The following is a 22,990-nucleotide window of genomic DNA, read 5'->3' as shown; positions in this document are numbered from 1 at the left end:
CAATAAATGACAATTAGGAGAGTAAGTCTGACAGAGCACCCCTGACGCATATTAATAGTCACTTTATATTAGTGAGAGAGACTGGCTTCATCCTCTACTGCACCTGTCTGGCTAAAATGGAGCTAAAATAAAGTGAGAATGTGCATGTGATTTCCTAACATGAAAAACAAAGCTGCACTAATAGGGCAGAAGCCAGGGCAATGAATATTGTAGCCGTGACAGGCTGCTAGTCACATAGATCATCTTACTTGCTACTTAACCTTCCTCTGCTAAAGCCTTAAACCTTATTTTTTGCTATGTATTGACCAGCTAGAAGCAGCCTCTATGGTATGAGAGAGAGAAGTTATGGCAGGACATTCAAGTGTGAATTTCTTATCTCTACCAAGACACAACAAACAGTTTATCCTGACAACTGGAGCTATCCACACATGAGATAAGGTTTGATCCAAATGAAAAAAACGAACTTTCATCCTTTTTTTGCGTTTCACATTTTGCCCCTTAGGGATCTTCCAGGGTAATTGTAGATGATAACGTTGAGAGTCTTTCAATGGTGTCCAGCCTTGGTGTGTCAGCCTCACACAGCTAGACACAGATGAGTTTGGCACTCGGATTACATTTCTTTAGCCGCAGCTTAGTTTACCTGCCATGTCAAGCTCTCTATAACCCTCCTAACACAGCCCACTACTCCCCAGTCGATCTGGGGGTATACAGTGAGGGAAAAAAGTATTTGATCCCCTGCTGATTTTGTACGTTTACACACTGACAAAGAAATGATCAGTCTATAATTTTAATGGTAGGTTTATTTGAACAGTGAGAGACAGAATAACAACAACAAAATCCAGAAAAACGCATGCCAAAAATGTTCTAAATTGATTTGCATTTTAATGAGGGAAATAAGTATTTGACCCCCTCTCAATCAGAAAGATTTCTGGCTCCCAGGTGTCTTTTATACAGGTAACGAGCTGAGATTAGGAGCACACTCTTAAAGGGAGTGCTCCTAATCTTAGTTTGTTACCTGTATAAAAGACACCTGTCCACAGAAGCAATCAATCAATCAGATTCCAAACTCTCCACCATGGCCAAGACCAAAGAGCTCTCCAATGATGTCAGGGACAAGATTGTAGACCTACACAAGGCTACAATGGGCTACAAGACCATCGCCAAGCAGCTTGGTGAGAAGGTGACAACAGTTGGTGTGATTATTCGCAAATGGAAGAAACACAAAAGAACTGTCAGTCTTCCTCGGTCTGGGGCTCCATGCAAGATCTCACCTCGTGGAGTTGCAATGATCATGAGAACGGTGAGGAATCAGCCCAGAACTACACGGGAGGATCTTGTCAATGATCTCAAGGCAGCTGGGACCATAGTCACCAAGAAAACAATTGGTAACACACTGCGCCGTGAAGAACTGAAATCCTGCAACGCCCGCAAGGTCCCCCTGCTCAAGAAAGCACATATACATGCCCGTCAGAAGTTTGCCAATGAACATCTGAATGATTCAGAGGACAACTGGGTGAAAGTGTTGTGGTCAGATGAGACCAAAATGGAGCTCTTTGGCATCAACTCAACTCGCGTGTTTGGATGAGGAGGAATGCTGCCTATGTCCCCAAGAACACCATCCCCACCGTCAAACATGGAGGTGGAAACATTATGCTTTGGGGATGCTTTTCTGCTAAGGGGACAGGAGAACTTCACCGCATTAAAGGGACGATGGACGGGGCCATGTACTGTCAAATCTTGGGTGAGAACCTCCTTCCCTCAGCCAGGGCATTGAAAATGGGTTGTGGATGGGTATTCCAGCATGACAATGACCCAAAACACACGGCCAAGGCAACAAAGAAGAAGCACATTAAGGTCCTGGAGTGGCCTAGCCAGTCTCCAGACCTTAATCCCATAGAAAATCTGTGGAGGGAGCTGAAGGTTCGAGTTGCCAAACGTCAGCCTCGAAACCTTAATGACTTGGAGAAGATCTGCAAAGAGGAGTGGGACAAAATCCCTCCTGAGATGTGTGCAAACCTGGTGGCCAACTACAAGAAACGTCTGACCTCTGTGATTGCCAACAAGGGTTTTGCCACCAAGTACTAAGTCATGTTTTGCAGAAGGGTCAAATACTTATTTCCCTCATTAAAATGCAAATCATTTCATAACATTTTTGACATGCGTTTTTCTGTATTTGTTTGGTGTCATTTTGTCTCTCACTGTTCAAATAAACCTACCATTACAATTATAGACTGATCATTTCTTTGTCAGTGGGCAAACATACAAAATCAGCAGGGGATCAAATACTTTTTCCCCTCACTGTAGGTATCAGGCTGCATACAGAGGGTGAGGAGTGAGGGAGGCGTGGCATGCCAGCGGCGGTCTCAATGTGCCGCCGTGTCTTTGGTAGCCAGAGGGTGAGAAATCAAGATGGTACTCTGCCTCCTGTCATTATAACACCTTGGCAGACCTGCAAGCTGCCCCACCCCCAACTAGATGACAGACACATTCTCTATTGACTCTCTCAGTTTCCTGCTGTACCCTCAAGGTAAGAAGTACATGAAAGGATCAAACCAGTATAGCAACTGTATTTAGTGATGAAAACTATGGCAATTTACAGTTCTCTATTCAATGCCCACACAATCTCTATTAATTTCCTCTCTCATATTATACCACTGCTCCACTGGGTTAGAAACGAACCCACCCCTTGTCAGAATCATCCGATTCATTTTATAATGACACTTTAAAATGTATGACCAAACCTCACTTAAATGTATGATGGGACAGACTGCAGGAAGGGTTGTCAGACTTGGGGTTAGGAGATTGATGATGGAGATGTTGAGTCCATCAAGCAGAATCAGTCATCAACCTTCACCTGTTAGTGCTGACTTAAGGCTACCCACCACTTCTCCCTATTCCCCCTCCGGTCTAAGTTACACAGTCTGTATATGCACAATGCAGAGCCTTCACTTTTATCTGGCTAGTTTATTTTCTTCCTGGCTGGCTCAGAAGAGAATGTGCCTAGGAGTCCGCCTCCCCCACTTCCTCCTCCCCTCGCCCCACATCTCCATGCAGCCCCTGACAGCCAGTCTCCTGAGTGACACACTGACTGTACATCCCACTCTGCTCTACCTTGCTGGGTTGTTCCATTCACCTCAGAGGGCCAGGCTGCCTGGGAGAGAGTCTATGGCAGCTTCATTTAAACAAGTCACCATCAGAATGACTCCATCGCACTCTCTCTCTCTGTCCGCCACTGCTTTGTTTCCACTGATTCTCTTTGCTGTCCTTCCTCAGTAAACCTAGTCCCAACCCAGTTGGGATCTTTACCCACGGCCAGGGTTAATCATCAAGTCAGTCCTGTTCAATTTCAAATACCGGTGCAGTTATTTCCTCCACAGATGTGTACAAGATAATTGTAGTCATGTATGAGATAACTATTCTATTTCCATTTCTCTATCTCTGCTTCCACAGAGGATGGATGGCATGCTATTACAGCAGGAGAGGACACTGTGCTTTCTTCTCCATGGTCTAGAGGTCTCAGGTACATATCAGTTGCTCACACAGAACAGAGCGGAATGTGACATGAGATAAGTGCAGCGTCTGTCCGGTAGTGAGGGGCTGGAGCACCTGAGGGTCCTTGGGGGAATCTGCACGCTCCACTAATCCTCAACTCCCTGAGCCTTTCCCTGTCTCCATCAATCTGGCTCTCTCTGAGAGAGAGGATCCATGGCAGTTAGTTAATCTCTATTGCTCTGCATTCACATGTTTACTCATGCGATGTGTTTCTTTCTCACTTAGAACTAGAACCAAAGAGTTTGTTTTGCCACAAATAAAAATTATTCTCTACATATGCTGATAAAAATAGCATAGTTTATAGTTCTGTGTCTAACATCCTGGTTCTTATAATGGAGAAATTGAAATACTGAAGCATTTTAGCCCAATCTCTGTATTTTTACTTAGCCCATAAAGTTCCTCTGAAATTCCCAAGCTGAGCCAACGGACATGGAGAGAGCCCCAGTAGCCCAGAGCTGTTCCTCTGGTCTCTCCAGCCCTGAGGTGGCTGTGCTGTGTTGTGCTGTGCAGCCTCCAGTGGGGACACAATGGCGGGGGTGATGGAGTGTATATGCATTTGGGGCTCGCATGATCGATGCCAACCTGCCATGCCAACTCGAGAGGAGCAGACTCAAACACACCTCATACTTTAAAAATTAGCTGCACAGAGTCCTACTGCCACCCCTTACCAGCTGCAGCCAAAACCACACATGACAAATGAGGACAGGGAGTGGTAAGCTATGCACAGAATCCCCTGGCTACCTGGCGAACAATATGAGAAAGCTCCTCGGAGACAAAGAGAATGAGGTAGACCTAGCTTGCATCTTTGCAACAGGGAACAAGTCCCAGCCACAGTGAGCTCATGAGGGAAATGGGGATAATGTAATATGCACATAAGAATCATCACAACTAATTTGCCTTCACATGTATTATTCTCGCCTTCTTTGAGCACCATGCATACAGTGTATACTGTATAATGCCTTCAGAAAGTATTCACACCCCTTGACTTTTCAAACAATTAGCTGTGTTACAGGCTGAATTTAAAATGAATAAAATTGAGAGTTTATGCCACTGACATAGACACAAAACGCCACAATGTCAAAGTGGAATTATGTTTTTAGAAATGCTTACTAATTAATTTTAAAAAATTAAGCTGAAATGTCTTGAGTTAATAAGTATTCAACCCCTTGTAATCGCAAGCCTAAATACGTTCAGGAGTAAAAATGTGCTTAGTAAGTCACACAATAAGCTGCATGGAATCACTGTGCAATAATAGGGGTTAACATTATTTTTTAATGATTACTGATCTCTGTACCCCACACAAACAATTATCTGTAAGTTGAGTTAATAAGTATTCAACCCCTTGTTATCGCAAGCCTAAATACGTTCAGGAGTAAAAATGTGCTAAGTAAGTCACACAATAAGCTGCATGGAATCACTGTGCAATAATAGGGGTTAACATCATTTTTTAATGATTACTGATCTCTGTACCCCACACAAACAATTATCTGTAAGTTCCCTCAGTCAAGTAGTGAATTTCAAGCACAGTGTAAGGTTCTGTATTTATTTTCTTAGTCAACCTTGTGTTCCGTTTCATCATGTTCTTGAATGTAGCCCTGTTTCTTTGTGTTCTTGAACGTCTTTTGTTCGTTGATTTCACCTGAGTTAGTTACTCACCTGGTCTCATCAGCTCCTTATTTAGTTCAGTTCATTCTGTTTGTGCATTTGTGAGGTATTGTTCATTTTGACTCTACTAAGCCTTTTCCTAGCTAGTTTTGATTCACCTGCCTGTTTGCCTACCTGTGCATGACCTTTGCCTGCCTGTGACCATGATTCCTGCCTTCTGCGAAGGCGAAATTAACACCTGCCATGCTCTGCGCGTGAATCTACACCTTTTTCTCCCTGAGTATTCATTACCGAATACTTCACCTAAAAACGTAATAGATTCAGTGGTGCCTAACCCAGCAAGAGGAGCGTATGGAGGAAATCTGCCATCTTCTCCGCCAGCCTATCCCTACTCCTCCAATACCAGGTATTGTAACCTATAGCCCTCCTTTGTTCATATCCATGCCTGGAAAATATGACGGTTCACCTGGGAAATGTCAGGAATTTCTGATGCAATGCAGCAAATACATTGAGCACAACCGCACTAACTTCGCCACCAACAAGAGCAGGATGGATTTTGTTGTCTCTACTCAGAAGCAAATCCCTGGATTGGGCCACCGCCATATGGACTGCCAACAGCACAAAACTCGGATCCAAGACCCATTTCCACACCCTCTTCAAAGAGGTATTCGATCACTCTCCTTCCGGTCGTCCTATAGGAGACCTCCTCATAGAACTTCAACAAGGACACAATTCAGCTGCTGAGTATGCCCTCGAGTTCTGCACCATGGCTGCAGGGAGCGGATGGAGTGAGGCTGCTTTACTTACCGACGAGGGCTCAACAGGTAACTTCAGGCGGAGCTGGCCTGTAGAGGTGACCTTCAGGATTTAAATCAATATATTCGTATGTCCATCTCCATCGACCACCTCATCGCCGACCGCCGAAGAACTCTGCAACTCTGCAACCCAGGAACCCGAAATCTTCTCTTTCCATGATTCCGTCATCCCATCCGAGTCTTCCAGAGCCCATGCAGTTGGGCCATGCTCCTCTCCCATGTATCGAACATCAAGGGCGGATCCATGAAGGGCTCTGCCTATACTGTGGAGGGAAAAAATCATCTACTCAGCCATTGCCCTATTCGTCCCCCAAGGAGAGATGAGAAGGGTCCCTCCACTGCCATGCAGGTAAGCGTGTCCTTATTTCTAAATATCTCCCAGAAGCAATTCTCCATTCCAGTATTGATAACCGTGAAGGGGGTCATTAAGTACGTAGAGGGCTTGATGGATTTGGGAGCAGCAGGTAATTTTATCGATCACCAGCTAGTACAAGAGCTTGACATTGATCTAACACCTGTCACCCCTCCCTTAAGGATTAACACCCTGGATGGGCAGCCATTGAGCACAGGCTTCATTACACACCTGACACAGAGCGTCCCTCTCCAGATTGGAGTCTTCCAAACCTAAACCATTCAACTCATGGAACTCTCATCCCCCTCAAACAGCCACTCGTCTTCGGACACCCCTGGCTTTGTCATCACGACCCTGCCATCTCGTGGCGACAAGGTGAACTACTGTCCTGGTCTTCTACCTGCTTCACCAGTTGTCTCAGGCTACCCTGCAGAGCCACCACCATTGAGGACTCTGCCTCTGCAGTGCCACCCACCATACCATCTGAATACGCCCAATACAGAAATGTCTTCAGCAAAATCAAGGCCTCCACTCTGCCACCACATCGCACAGGGACAGTGCTATTGACTTACTTTCTAGAGTGTCCCCACCGATGGGCCGTGTTCACCCCCTTGCTAACTCGGAAAATGAGGCAATGGAGAACTACATTGATAAAACACTCACAAATGGTTTCATTCGTCCTTCTTCCCCGGCTGCGTCTAGCTTCTTCTTTGTTGGAAAAAAGGACGGTCTCCGTCCATGTATTGATTACCGTTCCCTGAATGACGTCACGGTCAAGAAGCGTTTCCCTCTTCCTCTGATCCCAGCAACCCCTGAATAAGTGGGCCGCGCCAACATCTATACAAAACTCGACCTGCAAAGTGCATATAACCTTGTTCGTATACGTGAAGACGATGAATGGAAAACGGCCTTTATCACCGGACGAGGGTACTACGAATACCTGGTCATGCCCTACGGCCTTACCTACGGCCTTACTATCTGTAAGTTCCCTCAGTCAAGTAGTGAATTTCACGCCGTCTTCCAATCCTTTATGAACAAGGTTTTCCAGGATACGATAAACGCTTTCTCATCGTCTACATTGATGACATCCTGATTTACTCCCACTCCCTAAAGGAACACATACAGCATGTGCCAAAGGTTCTTCAACGGCTCCTTGACCATAATCTTTATGTGAAGATTGAAAAAAGCACCTTCCATGTAACTTCGGAAAACTTCCTCGGTTTCGTACTACTCAGCATGGATGAGAACAAAGTCACCGCCATCAGTAACTGGCCCAAACCCAATACCGTTAAGAAACTCCAACATTTCATTGGGTTATCCAACTACTATCGCTGGTTCATTCGGAACTTCAGTTCTATTGCCGCTCCCCTCACTGCCCTTATCAGCCAAAAGACGCGGACCCTTCAATGGACTGATACCGCCCTGACTGCTTTCAACAACTTCAAACACCTCTTCACCTCAGCTCCTGTCCTTCGGGAACCTGATCAGACTCTTCCTTTCACCCTGGAGGTGGATGCCTCCGAAGTAGGAGCCATACTCTCTCACCGGGTGGGAACACCTCCAAAATCACATCCCTGTGCCTTCTTCTCCAGGAAGTTATCCTCCGCTGAGAGGAATTACGATGTGGGGAACAGAACTCCTCGCCATCAAGCTGGCCCTCGAGGAGTGGCACCACTGGTTGGAGGGCACACAACATCCCTTTCTCATCCTAACATATCATTGTAATCTGGAATATATCAGAGGGGCCAAGAGGTTAAACTCCAGACAAGCCTGCTGGGCTCTCTTCACACGCTTCCATTTTCATGTTACTTACATCCCTGGAAAGAAAAAGGTAAAAGCTGATGCTCTCTCCTGCCAGTTTGACCTTCTGACCAGTAACTCTGACCCTACACCCATTCTTCCTTCCTCTTGCATTATGGTACCGGTACAGTGGGAGGTTCACTCTGCCATGCAAGAAGACCTAACTTCAGACCCGGCTCCTCCTGAGACACCAACTGGGAGAAGTCACGTACTAGCAGCTGTTAGACCCCAACTGATGCAATGGTGTCACACGTCCTTGGGGTCAGGACATCCGGGTATTACACGAACCACCGAACCTCTAGCCCATAAGTTCTGGTGGTCCTTACTGGCATCCGACGTAAGGGATTATGTACTCTCCTGTCCAGTCTGCGCCCAAACCAAAAGCCCTTGTCATCTCCTTTCCGATAAGCATCAACCTTTGCCAATCCCTCACAGACCCTGGTCCCACATAGCTGTTGACTTCATCACAGACCTTCCTGAATCCTCTGGTAACACCACCATCCTTGTCATAGTAGACCGTTTTTCAAAAATGTGTCGCCTGGTTCCTCTTCCTCATTTACCTAACGCCATGGAGTTGGCTGAGTGTATGCTCCAGCAGGTGTTCCATCTGTATGGGATTCTGGAGGACATCGTCTTTGACTGCGGTATGGCGAGCCTTTCTGTGACCGACCGGCGGTCGCCCTCAGCCTCTCCTCCGGCTACCATCCCTAGACCAACAGGTAGACGGAACGCCTGAACCAAGAAATAGGGAAGTACCTCCGCCAACAATGTTCTGCCTCTCCACACGACTGGAGTCGGTATATGGCCTGGGCTGAATACGCTCAGATCTCACTCATTCATTCATCCATCCGCCTTACTCTGTTTCAGTGTGTACTTGGGTACCAACCCCCCCCCCCATGTTTCCCTGGGAGGCGGAGCCTGGTACTGTCCCAGCTGTTGACGTCTGGTTTTGGCGTAGTGAGCAGGTATGGGAGACCGCTCACCGGCATCTGCAGGAAGCCTCTAATACCCAAACGCTTTGCCAACAGACGCCGCCGACCTATGCCACTCTTTCACCCCAGACAGCGTGTGTGGCTCTCTACCAGAGACATCCGATTCCACCTCCCTGAAAAAGTTATGTCCTCGGTTCATTGGTCCCTTCAAGATAACCCATCGCATCAACCATGTTATGTACCACCTTCAGTTACCCCGTCAGTATAAAATCTCCTCATCCTTCCATGTGTCTCTGTTAAAACCGGTCACCTACAGTCCTCTTCATTCTCCAGTCTCAACCCACAGTGCACCCCCACCGTTGGACGTCGGAGGGGAACCTGCCTACCCCATTCAGGCCATCCTTGATTCCAAATGCCTATCTAGTGGACTGGGAAGGTTATGGGCCTGAAGACTGGTCCTGGGTCCCCGACCAGGAAATCCTCGACCCAGAGATGATTCAGGCATTTCACCGTAACCGTCCGGATTGTCCTGCTCCCCGACCTCGGGGTCGACCCCCGAACAGAACCACTGGACATCAGGCTCGACGCAGAACGTCGGGTCAGTCCACAAAGGCGAAATTAACCTGTTGGGGATAGGGGGCAGTATTTGCACGGCCGGATAAAAAAACGTACCCGATTTAATCTGGTTACTACTCCTGCCCAGTAACTAGAATATGCATATAATTGTTTGATTTGGATAGAAAACACCCTAAAGTTTCTAAAACTGTTTGAATGGTGTCTGAGTATAACAGAACTCATTTGGCAGGCCAAAACCTGAGAAGATTCCAAACAGGAAGCGCTCTCTCTGACCATTTCATGGCCTTCTTGATCATCTCTAACCAAAACAGGGGATCTCTGGCATGACGTGACATTTTCTAACGCTCCCATAGGCTCTCAGAAGGCGCCAGAAAGCTGAATGGTGGCTTTGCAGGCCCTGGCTGAAAAACATTAGCGCATTTTGTAAGTGGTCGATCTGAGGACAATGAGACTGAGGCGCGTGCCCGAGCTGACACCATGTTTACTTTCTCTCTCTTTGAACGAAAACAACCACTCCCGGTCGGAATATTATCGCTTTTCTTACGAGAAAAATGGCATAAAAATTGATTTTAAACAGCGGTTGACATGCTTCGAAGTACGGTAATGGAATATTTCGATTTTTTTTGTCACGAAACGCGTCGGGCGCGTCACCCTTATTTACCCTTCGGATAGTGTCTTGAACGCACAAACAAAACGCCGCTATTTGGATATAACTATGGATTATTTGGGACCAAACCAACATTTGTTATTGAAGTAGAAGTCCTGGGAGTGCATTCTGACGAAGAACACCAAAGGTAATCAAACTTTTCTAATAGTAAATCGGACTTTGGTGAGTACCACACTTAGTGGGTGTCAAAATAGCTAGCCTGTGATGGCTGGGCTATCTACTCAGAATATTGCAAAATGTGCTTTCACTTCGGTGAAATCGGACATCGGACATAGCGAGTGCACAAAGGAGTTCTGTATCTATAATTTTTAAAATAATTGTTATGTTGTTTGTGAACGTTTATCGTGAGTAATTTAGTAAATTCACTGGAAGTGTTCGGTGGGAATGCTAGTCACATGCTAGTCACATGCTAATGCTAATGTAAAAAGCTGGTTTTTGATATAAATATAAACTTGACTGAACAAAACATGCATGTATTGTATAACATAATGTCCTAGGATTGTCATCTGATGAAGATCATCAAAGGTTAGTGCTGCATTTAGCTGTGGTTTGGGTTTATGTGACATTATATGCTAGCTTGAAAAATGGGTGTCTGATTATTTCTGGCTGGGTACTCTGCTGACATAATCTAATGTTTTGCTTTCGTTGTAAAGCCTTTTTGAAATCGGACAGTGTAGTTAGATTAACGAGAGTCTTGTCTTTAAAATGGTGTAAAATAGTCATATGTTTGAGAAATTGAAGTAATAGCATTTCTAAGGTATTTGAATATCGCGCCACGGGATTCCACTGGCTGTTGAGTAGGTGGGACGCAAGCGTCCCACTGGCCCAGAGAGGTCAACACCTGCAGCACTCTGCGCGTGAATCTTCACCTTTTTGTCCCTGAGTATTCATAACACATAGATTCAGCTAAAAAGACCAGGAAGGTTTTCCAATGCCTTGCAAAGAAGGGCACCTACCGGTAGAAGGGTAAAAAAAAGACACTGAATATCACTTAAGTTACTAATTACACTTTGGATGGTGTATCAATACACCCAGTCACTACAAAGATAGGAAGGACCCCTCTAACTCAGTTGTCGGAGAGGAAGAAAACCGCTCAGGGATTTCACCATGAGGCCAGTGTGATTTGAAAACAGTAAGTTTAATGGCTGTGATAGGAGAACTGAGGATGGATCAACACCATTGTAGTTACTCCACAATACTAACCTAAATTATAGGGTGAAAAGAAAGAAGTCTGTACAGAGAAATATTCCAACATGCATCCTGTTTGCAATAAGACACTAAAGTAATCTTGCAAAAAAATGTGGCAAAGAAATTAACTTTTTGTCCTGAATACAAAGCATGTTTTTTGGGGCAAATTCAACACATCACTGAGTACCACTCCTCATATTTTCAAGCATGGTGGTGGCTGCATCATGTCATGGATATGCTCGTCGGCAAGGACTAGGGAGTTTTTTGGTTGCAAAAATAGGTTTTTAGACATTTTTGCAAATGTATTAAAGGTAAAAAACTATCACATTTACATAAATATTCAGACCCTTTACGCAGTACTTTGTTAAAACACCTTTGGCAGCGATTACAGCCTTGATTCGTCTTGGGTATGACGCTACAAGCTTGGCACACCTGTATTTGTGGTGTTTCTCCTATTCTTCTCTGCAGATCCTCTCAAGCTCTCTCAGGTTGGATGGGGAACTTTGCTGCACAGCTATTTTCAGGTCTCTCCAGAGATGCTCAATCGGGTTAAAGTCTGGGCTCTGGCTGGGCCACTCAAGGACATTCAGAGACTTGTCCTGAAGCCACTCCTGTGTTATGTGCTTAGGGTCGTTGCCCTGTTGGAAGGTGAACTTTCGCCCCAGTCTGAGGTCCTGAGCGCTCTGGAGCAGGTTTTCATCAAGGATCTCCCTGTACTTTGCTCCGTTCATCTTTCCCTCGATCTTGACTAGTCTCACAGTTCCTCCCGCTGAAAAACATCCCCACAGCATGATGCCGCCACCACCATGCTTCACCATAGGGATGTTGCCAGGGTTCCTCCAGACGTGACGCTTGGCATTCAGGCCAAAGAGCTCAATCTTGGTTTCATAAGACCAGAGAATCTTGTTTGACATGGTCAGAGTCCTTTAGGTGCCTTTTGGAAATCTCCAAGAGGGCTGTCATGTGCCTTTTACTGAGGAATGGCTTCCGTCTGGCCACTCTACCATAAAGACCTGATTGGTGGAGTGCTGCGGAGATGGTTGTCCCTCCGGAAGGTTCTCCCATCTCCACAGGGGAACTCTGGAGCTCTGTCAGAGTGACCATTGGGTTCTTGGTCACCTCCCTGACCAAGGCCCTTCTCCCCCGATTGCTCAGTTTGGCCAGGTGGCCAGCTCTAGGAAGAGTCTTGGTCGTTCCAAACTTCTTCCATTTAATAATGATGGAGGCCACTGTGTTCTTGGACCTTCAATGCTGCAGAAATGTTTTGGTACCCTTCCCCAGATCTGTGCCTCGACACAATTTTGTCTCGGAGCTTAACGGACAATTCCTTCGACCTCATGGCTTGGTTTTTGCACTGTCAACTGTGGGACCTTAAATAGACATGTGAGTGCCTTTCCTAATCATGTCCAATAAATTGAATTTACCACAGGTGGACTAATCAAGTTGTAGGAACATCTCAAGGATGATTAATGGAAACAGGATGCACCTGAGCTCAATTACGAGTCTCATAGCAAAGAGTCAGAATACTTATGTAAATAAGGTATTTCAGTTGTTTGTTTCTTTATAAATTTGCAAAAATGTCTAAAAACCAGTTTTTCCTTCGTCATTATGGGGTATTGTGTGTGTGTGTGTGTGTGTGTGTGTGTGTGTGTGTGTGTGTGTGTGTGTGTGTGTGTGTGTGTGTGTGTGTGTGTGTGTGTGTGTGTGTGTGTAGATCCATTTTAGGATAAGGCTGTAACATAAAACAAAATGTGGAAAAAAGGACGGGGTCTGTATAATTTCCGAGACCATGGATTTAATGGGTTTCAGCATTGTTGCCCAGTAGTTAAAACCAGTGTACTTTATGTAGTTAATTGGTTGAATGTCATATTATAAACAGTTGTTTTTGTACTGTTGTCTCTGCAATCATCAGACATCTTGAATTATTGAAAAAATCTTTGTCATTGAAAACGAAGATGGCAAAATTATTTGAATGAGCTCTGTATTTACAATTATTTAAATGAGCTATGTAGTAACTACAAAGTATTTCTGATTTTATGTTTTTGCATGTTTTTTTATACTAAATGTTATCAAATCTTCAACCAATACCTAATATTAGAAAAAGGGAACCTGAGTTTACAAATACAAAAAAGTATACTTATTTTACTTATTTAATTAAAGTTATACAACACCCAATTCCCATGTGGGAAAAAGTCATTTGCCCCCTTGCGTTCCGTAACTGCTTGTGTCACCTTTACCTGCAATGACTGCAACCAAATGCTTCCTGTAGTTGTTGATCAGTCTCTCACGTGTGTGTATAGGAATTTTCGCACACTCTTGCTTGCAGAATTGCTTTAACTCAGCAATATTTGTGGGTTTTCAAGCAAATCCTTTCACAACATATCAATTGGGATTAGATTTGTTGCTTTTTAGCCATTTTTATGTAGACTTAATTGTGTGTTTTGGATCATTGTCTTGCTGCATGACCCATGACCCGGATGGCCTGACATTCTCCTGTAGAATTCTCTGATACAGAGCAGAATTCATGGTTCCTTCTATTAAGGCAAGTCGTCTAGGTCCTGAGGCAGCAAAGCATCCACAAACCATCACACTGCCACCACCATGCTTGACTGTTCTTATAAGGTTCTTACTGTGGAAGGCAGTGTTTAGTTTTCGCCAGGCATAATGGGACCCATGTAGTCCAACAAGTTATACTTTGACTCATATGTCCATAGCACATTCTTCCAAGAGACTTGCTGATCATCCAGGTGCTTCCAGGGGCTTTTTTGCAAACTTGAGTCATCTTTTTGGACAAGGTGGCTCCCGTTATGTCTGGCTAAAACCAAACACTGCATTCCACAGTAAAAACCTCATACCAACGATCAAGCATGGTGGTTGTGGTGGTAGTGTGATGGTGGCCTGGCAGTTTACTTCTTCATGACACTGTATGTCCCCATGACTAAACATGTTCCTAAACAAACATTATGACATATATTTCACAGATGGGGAAACAGTGGCCACATCACAATAATGATTATTGTGACACATTTGGTGGGGAAAGATCCCATTCCTCTTATGGGATTCCTCTCATAGAACAATTTTCTTTGTGGTTAAGGATGAGGCCTGACAGTTTTCACAGAGATGTTTTGCTTTCTTTTCTGTGGCTGTGTGGATCCGGCAGCTGTGTATCACACTGTGTAATCCCCCAAAATCAGGAGAAGTCCCCTGATAAGACAATCTTGCCTCTCCAAAGTTTTTCTGACACCACTGTGGCTGTACTGTGTGTGTGGTGTCACAATCACCAGCGAGAGATCTTTTCTCTTTATTATTCAGTAAAGCTTCTCAACCTTCCGCCATACAGCTGAAAAATATATTTTGACATATGATATATCTCCAAACACGTCCTCGGAATTATAAATCACAGCCGACGGCTCTTGCACTCAAATAGTCCCAACGACCAATTTACAATGGAGTTAAAATAATGCTCAACATTCACCATGTGAATATTTAAATTTGAGAATAACATCTTGGACTGCCTCTTTTCATTTTCACTACCCCCTTTATCACTTGCCATTGTACTACTATTGCTGAATGTTTTATGTCATTGCTTTTTCTTTTCCTTAGCTCTTAACACTTCACACAAACAACGTGTGGCACATTACATTATCTCCAAGGCTGTGATGAGGAGCTCTAACGACAGCCATATTTCTTTCTGCCGTCATATTTGTGGCCTTCCTCGCTGGAGACAAAAATGTTTATAAAAGCTTGGGCTTTTTTCTGCTTCCCAACCAGCAGCCTGTCCTCCGGAAGACAAAGAACAGGTAGGGAGAAAAATAAGCTGTCAGGAGCCAGCCTTTAGCTGAGCAATCAGTGTCTGGCCAAGACGTGAACGACTGAGTGCTGGCTTTAAATAAAGCAACACACCTCTACATTAGGTCACTCATCCTTCACACGCACACACACACACACACACACACACACACACACACACACACACACACACACACACACACACACACACACACACACACACACACACACACACACACACACACACACACACACACAGTAACCCTTAGAGACAGACACTGATACACAGTTCTTCATGTGAAGATTGGCCTGAGGTGACAACAAGGGGGGGTCGGGTCGCACAGAGGTCTGACCTTCAGTCTGTCCACAGGATGACTGTCAGTCTGCCCATAGGCTAAAGATGGTAAGCTGTTTTGTGTGTGTGTGTGTGTGTGTGTGTGTGTGTGTGTGTGTGTGTGTGTGTGTGTATACACTACCGTACAAAATGTTAGGATTACATAGAAGTGTCCTTGTTTAAAAAAGAAAAGCACATTCCTTGTCCGTTAAAATAACATCAAATTGATCAGAAATACAGTGTGGACACTGTTAATGTTGTAAATGACTATAGTAGCTGGAAATGGCAATTTTTTAAATTTTTTTATCTTGTTCTAACAAATATGAAATTTGTTCCGAAGAAAAGGATGGGAGGGAAAGAGAGAAAAAAAATCCACATATTACAGTAATATTGAAGTATACTAACGGCACACCAGTTTGACACTTTGGAGACAGAAATGTGGGCACATTTGGGATGATGAATGAGAGTCCGTGAGCATGACGGGAGAGCAATTCAGGCTTAAGCCTAATATCTTCTTTGCATTAAAATGAAGAGCTGAACGGTAAGCAGGATGCACACTGTATATCAATGTTTGTTCCTAACTAGCCACTGCCTCAAGGTTTGGCTTAGAGAGATAAAAAAGACAGAATAGTCTGACACCACATGAAAAGGCTTCTAAAACCATATTCCACATCCACACTACCTGCCAGTCTCAATTAAGCTCCGCTCCTTACTCCACTCCAATCCATGAATTAATTAATTGTTTTAATTTGCCAAGCCCTTGTAAGGATAACGGTGCCTCAAGACAGTTGAGAGATGGTCTCTTACCTTAGCGATAGTCTCATGGAATTTGAAGAGGGGATCCAAGGTCTCCGGTGACTCAGCAGAAAACAGGGCTTCAGAGAGAAAACTGCTTTTCTGGGGGAAAGAAAATAACATGCCAAATATCATACCATTATTGATGTTGATATACAGCTATTGGATTTGGTTGAAATATTCACAGCTTCATATTACAACTTCAGTTTCATACTATAGGCCAGGGATCATCAACTAGATTCAGCCGCGGGCTGATTTTTTTTCTTGAGCGGATGGTCAGGGGGATGGAACATAGTTACAAATACGTTATAGACTGCAAATTGACCGCAAGAAGCCCAAACAAATATAATATTTGACTAAAACATCATTTCAAACCTTGCTTACATTTGTATACGATCACATATATCTCTCTATTATGTGTGGGAATACTTTGGAACAGACTTCCACAATGTAAATGACTTGGAGCTGATTTGCTGTTGTTTTTACAGTATTTTATGTCCCCCCCAACAAAAAAATAATAATTGGGGCCAAATAAAAAACCCTGCTGGTTAAATTCGTCCCACAGGCGGGCCGCCAGTTGGGTAACCCTGCCATAGGGTGTTTACCTGTTATGTGACTGTCTCATAAACAGGGTTGAGAATATTCTGAGACTATTCTATGCTAATCGGCAAACCACTTTCATCATCCACACAGATCTCCCTTCACGGCTGCAATGATCTGAGGCAGACGCTAAAGTCTTTTCTCTTATGTTGCACTACAATTCACAAGGCCATTAATTCCAAAACAACACCAAACCTTTTCAGCGACATGCCACTGTCAGGTCTTTTTGTACTGCTGTCAGACACATGCTCAGAAGTGGCACTCAAATAATACCTTACAGAGAGCCTCAGCCTCTCCATACAGCATCACCAGCAGCTCTGATTAAACATCTAAATATTTCAGACCACTTTGCAGCATGAGGAAGTGGCCAATAGTGAAGGATTATAAAACACAGCACAGTCTCCAGCCCCAGCCATCTTAGGGTTATTGGGGAGAAAAAGGTGAGTCACACATGAGTCATCAGCCAGAGCAGAGTCAGGCTAACAGTTGAAGTGGCTCTGTCCTCCTCAGCCATGGTACTCCTCACTGACAGATTAAAGAAATAATGGAAGTAGCAGCCCCCCACTGTTGTGACACATAGTCTAGGCTACATAAAGAACCCAACACAGGAGGAGGTGCAGATATGCAAGTATATTTGCACACAAACTCATCAGACAATGCTCCATTTAGGAAATACACCTAAAGAACAGTGTACAAATACTTTGGGTGCCAAAACAGATACTTTGTGTAGGTGAAGTAGAGGAGCACAAGGATTAGATGTTCAGACCGATGGCCATTAGAGACAACACTTCTGTCTCCTTTAGTTACAGTCCTTTCTGTTTCTCCGTACAGTTTTATTTGAATTATTTTACCTTTATTTAACTAGGCAATACTCCTTATAGGACACATCACTGCACTCTATACTCCTCTGTAAACTGGCCATCTCTGTATACTCATCGCAAGGCCCACTGGTTGATGCTTATTTATTAAACCCTCTTAGGCCTCACTCCCCCCTATCTGAGATATTTACTACAGCCCTCATCCTCCACATACTGTACAACACCCGTTCTGCCAGTCACATTCTGTTAAAGGTTCCCAAAGCACACACATCCCTGGGTCGCTCGTCTTTTCAGTTCGCTGCAGCTAGCGACTGGAATGAGCTGCAACAAACACTCAAACTGGACAGTTTTATCTCAATCTGTTCATTCAAAGACTCAATCATGGACACTTTTACTGACAGTTGTGGCTGCTTTGTGTGATGTATTGTTGTCTCTACCTTCTTGCCCTTTGTGCTGTTGTCTGTGGCCAATAATGTTTGTACCATGTTTTGTGCTGCTACCATGTTGTGCTACTGCCATGCTGTGTTGTCATGTGTTGCTGCCATGCTATGTTGTTGTCTTAGGTCTCTCTTTATGTAGTGTTGTGTTGTCTCTCTTGTCGTGATGTATATTTTGTCCTATATTTTTATTGTATTATTATAATTTTTTTATCCCAGCCCCCGTCCCCGCAGGAGGCCTTTTGCCTTTTGGTAGGCCATCATTGTAAATAAGAATTTGTTCTTAGCTGACTTGCCTAGTTAAATAAAAAAAATGTAAAAGATGCTTGAAATGTTTCCTTTGAAATGGAGTCTGTTTAAATAGACTAAAATGAATGAGTAAAGAAAACATGGCATGGTAGCTCCATCCTGGTGGCGCAGTGGACTAATTCCATGGATAGAAAACAGAAGATCATTGGTTTGAATCTCACTGATGCCATGCCACAATAAAAACATGTTCTCAGAATGTTATTTAAATACCTTCCTTCTCAGAACATTAATAAAACTTTCAGGGAACCATAGTTAAACATTCTCAGAACCTCCCTGCAACCTAAAAATGTACATTCCCAGAACAGGTCAAATGTTCACTTCCGTTCTCAGAATGTAAAAAAAATGTTCTGTTTTACCAGTCAGGAAACTTATGGCTTCAAAGAGAAACCAAAAACGTACGTTCCCACAACTTCCAAGGAACCAAATGTGCTAGCTGGGAATGCTCTATTGTTGGCAACAATACATGAATATTCATCCACAAAGAGAGGCAGGGGAGGAGAGCGGGATCAGCTGTCGTTTCATGCAGATATCACTAATTTAATCAACCGGGAACTACAGAGTAAAAGTTAATGTAGTGAGTTCAAGTTGAAATAAGGATTCCATAAGGACAGTGCCAGCCACATAAAAAGAGGTGAACCTTTTCGCTTGAAGAAAAGGAGAGAAAAAAGCAGCATTGTCAAGTTATTTCCACTCCAGCTGCATTTTCATTGATTCCTTTATTATTTTATTTTGGTCTGGAGCAATGGGTACTGAACCCTGCAAATGAAATTTTTATTTCTTAACTCCATTTAATGGGTGATACGAATAGAGCAAAGATGTTCTGCAAGTAATGCTCATAATATGAGCTTTGATATGACCAGGAAAACAGTACAGTTGATTCAGTAGGCCTTTGCTTGTTTTATGGAGGGTTTACAATGGCTGTTTTTGATAATCTTCCAAAACACTGACTCTCATGGAGGACAACTTATTGCTTTAGTAGAATCCCTGAGGAGAGATACTGATTTGCCTTAGTGACTAAAGTTAATGGGAGGTTATGTTATCCAAAATAAGTTTAAAAAAGTTAATTGAGGATTGCAGGCGTAATTCAGAGGAAAGATCATTATATCAAATTATTCTGTATTTATGGTAGACTCAAGATAAAGTCATTGATAATCAATGCAGACCTAAGGGCTTATACTATGTTCTCTCTGCAACAGAGGGACCAAATAAATACCATTGGATAAGCAGGGGTTTGATATTAAAACTCCTCTAGGTTATTGAAGGGGGTGTTAAAACACTTTGGAAGCACTTGGTAGCATTTGATTTTCAGCATGAGGATGTCCTTGGCAAGGAAAACAAGCACCAACTACAATGAATACATTTTTATATTTTAGAGTCTTACACAGGCTGTTGTGTTGTGTTGGCAACAAAAACACACAGTCACATTAACTGAAGCAAATGCTTGTTAAACCTTTGTCACAGTACAAAGGAGGCTGTGACACTGTGACATTGTCACACAGAGATTACAAAACGTGTGCCACAACGCAGAGACAGGGGAGCTATGGAACATGGTAACATGATGATTAAAATCCACCACGGATCAGTAATCATCCACAGTCATCTGTACAGTAATTTGCACAGATTTTAACACTTGTTTTTTAACACTTGAAAACAATGCCAAAGAAAAATCATTTTGAGGAGTTCATCTTCATGTGTTGACACTTCTACAGTACATCGACATCCATTGAGCCAGGTTTTGTTCTGACGTTTTGTTCTGACGCCCCATGTGTCTACTGGCTCATAGAGCAGCCAGGCCCCTGCCGTGAGGAGCTCCCTGCCCACACACTGTTCCATACAGGCCTGGAAAGTGTTAACTGGTGATTAGACAGAAGAGCCAAGCTGAGCTGAGTTAATGATCTCTCTATCCCCTCACACATGCACTCCCCTTCAGCGCCCACTTTCTGATCGGTCCCAAGGAAGCCTGGGCAGAGTGGAGACACAGCGGAGGGAAGGAGGGGTGCTGCCTGCCTGCCTTGATGCTGTTTTACACCGACTCAGAGAGAGACTCAGAAAGAGCCTCTGAATCAATACAGCAGGTCTGCTGGTGCTGTGTTCATTTCGACTCAGCCAGAGCTCCCACTGAGCTGGGTTTGATTTGATGAGAACTCGGCTGGCTCCCTCTGAAAAAGAGATTGCCACTGGGTGTCACTGGGTGTGCAGGAGATGAGAAAGTCTTAGTGTCAGACTGTACTGCAGTCTGTCTGGGAAATGTGACTGACTGTCAGTCTGAGGGCCTGTCTGTCCTGTTGGAGTAGTGAGGCATGCCAAGACCCATCTTCCTCAACTCTCCTCTGAGAATGGCTTTGCTGCCTCCCTCCATGTTTATTTAAAGGTTACTTCAGTAGCTCCAGCATCACACATCTACATGGTTGTATTGGCATGCATTCTACAGTATATGAATGAAGGCATCATATCTGTGACTAGGTGGAGGGTAGAGTATTTGTAAGGAAACACTGACATCTCAACAGCAAGATGGAGGACTGAGAGAGAAGAGTTCAGATGAGTATCCCGTGGTGAGGTTCAGACTAGTGGGAGTTCCAATAGGAGCAGCACTCGCCTGGGTCATCCTGAGACCTTCGGAGAACAAACACACGCCACAGCGATTAGCAGACTGTAGCACCTCCACTCAGCCAGATGTTCAGGCCCAGTGTGTGTGTGTGTGTTAGGGTTGGGCGATATATCAAATTAATTTGATTAATTCAAACGTATGTTTTAGCACGATATTCCAAATGCCTATATCGCAAGAATAACGTTTTTTTTTATGTTTAGTTTATGAGAATTCATCTACTTCGCTCCTTCTACTTTGACTGTACACCTCCCCATTTACACACATACACACACACCAAACTCCTCCCCCTGCCACTCAGAACAACAAAGATGAAAGATCACTTCATATTCGCTGACAACAAGCAGTTTCAACTCGCTATTTGCTTTTGACGTTTGGTCCAACAGAATCACTCATATGGACACCGAAACATTATTTGACTGTAATAGAGGAAAACATAACATTTCTTACTATATGTCACATCCTGACCATTGTGTGCTCTTATTTTCTATGGTAGAGTAGGTCAGGGCGTGACTGGGGGGTTTATTCTAGTTACATTTTTCTATGTTGTTTGGGTCTAGTTTCTGTTTTTCTATGTTGTTTTTTTGGATGATCCCCAATTAGAGGCAGCTGATCATCGTTGTCTCTAATTGGGGATCATATTTAAGTAGTTGTTTTTCCCACCTTTGGTTTGTGGGAGATTATTTTGAGTTAGTGCATGTTGTACCTCTTCGTCACGGTTTGTTGTTTGTCTTTATAGTTTATTGTATGTATTGCATAGTTTCACATATAAATAAAGATGTGGAACGATACGCATGCTGCGCCTTGGTCTCATTCATATGACGACCGTGACACTATACCCTGACTTATATACTGACTTGCCTAGTTAAATAAAAGTTAAATAAAATAAAATGAATACCCTTTTATGTCTCAACTCTTCAAATTGTGAGACGACCAGACTCTGCTAAAATGGGAGTATCAATGAACATTGATTCTGTAAAATGAATGCTCAGTTTGTCACACGTACCGCTAGCAGCATTTTAGCCACACACTTTTATACTAGCTGTCTAGTCTGTGTTTTATAAATGTGCAATAGGCATAAAAAAAACCCAATTATATAAGGAATTGGCAACTCATTCTGAGAAATAAGGTAGGCCACTTGATTTCAACATCTGTACAAAGTGGACAGGCTAACATGCTGTTCAAACAGTTGGAGACAGACAGGTTGTGTTCATAACAATTCAACTGTTCTACCTTGTTCGCTAGCAAATAGATCCAAGTTGGCTAGACTTTAAATATAAAGATTAGCTGGCTATTCACTAGTACCTCGGCTTGTGCTTGGGAGATTGTTTATGAGATCTAGTTGTGTTCATTTTCTATAATGCCTGGCTGCTACAAGAAGTTAGTCATTATTAGTGAATGTGTATTATGCATGGTCCTGGTTAAATTTGAAACAAAAAGGGCATTTTCATAGATGGACTTGAAAGCCAGATCAGTATTTATTGCAAAACAACAGGTTAAACTATTTTGACAAAATAATGTAATTATTAGTGAGTCTTATGATTGTGAAAGTCTTTTATATTTAGCCTAGGTATAATTTCACAAGCCCTGAATTAATTAGATTATTCCTGACTGATCTTACTACATCCATTGTGCCCACTCTGGGGTTAGCTAGCATACATTGAGGACAAGTGCTTTTGAAGAAACCTGCCTAAAGAGAGAAAACCCCAAAAGAGGACTTCAAAGCAGGCTGTGGGTAAAAGGCTATACATGAGGGTGTATGATTCTAGCTCCAGCCAAACACTCCAATGTTATGAAGGAAGGACTCTAAAATAGA

The 22,990-nt window shown here is 43.5% G+C and overlaps 1 protein-coding gene across 2 annotated transcripts in view; it reads right to left on the bottom strand.

Annotated features, from left to right (window-relative positions):
- naaladl2 (N-acetylated alpha-linked acidic dipeptidase like 2) overlaps nt 1-22,990 on the bottom strand; it is a 288,194-nt gene that overhangs the window by 20,433 nt on the left and 244,771 nt on the right. For both annotated transcript variants that reach the window (XM_029707333.1, XM_029707334.1), the window contains exon 11: nt 16,418-16,507. In XM_029707333.1, coding sequence (XP_029563193.1) covers nt 16,418-16,507 — 90 coding nt within the window. The remainder of the gene's footprint in view (nt 1-16,417; nt 16,508-22,990) is intronic.

This window comes from Salmo trutta, chromosome 22, assembly GCF_901001165.1.
Source record: "Salmo trutta chromosome 22, fSalTru1.1, whole genome shotgun sequence".
Taxonomy (NCBI): domain Eukaryota; kingdom Metazoa; phylum Chordata; class Actinopteri; order Salmoniformes; family Salmonidae; genus Salmo; species Salmo trutta.
The sequence above is the reverse complement of the archived record's forward strand: the minus strand, read 5'-3'. Positions and strand labels throughout refer to the sequence as shown.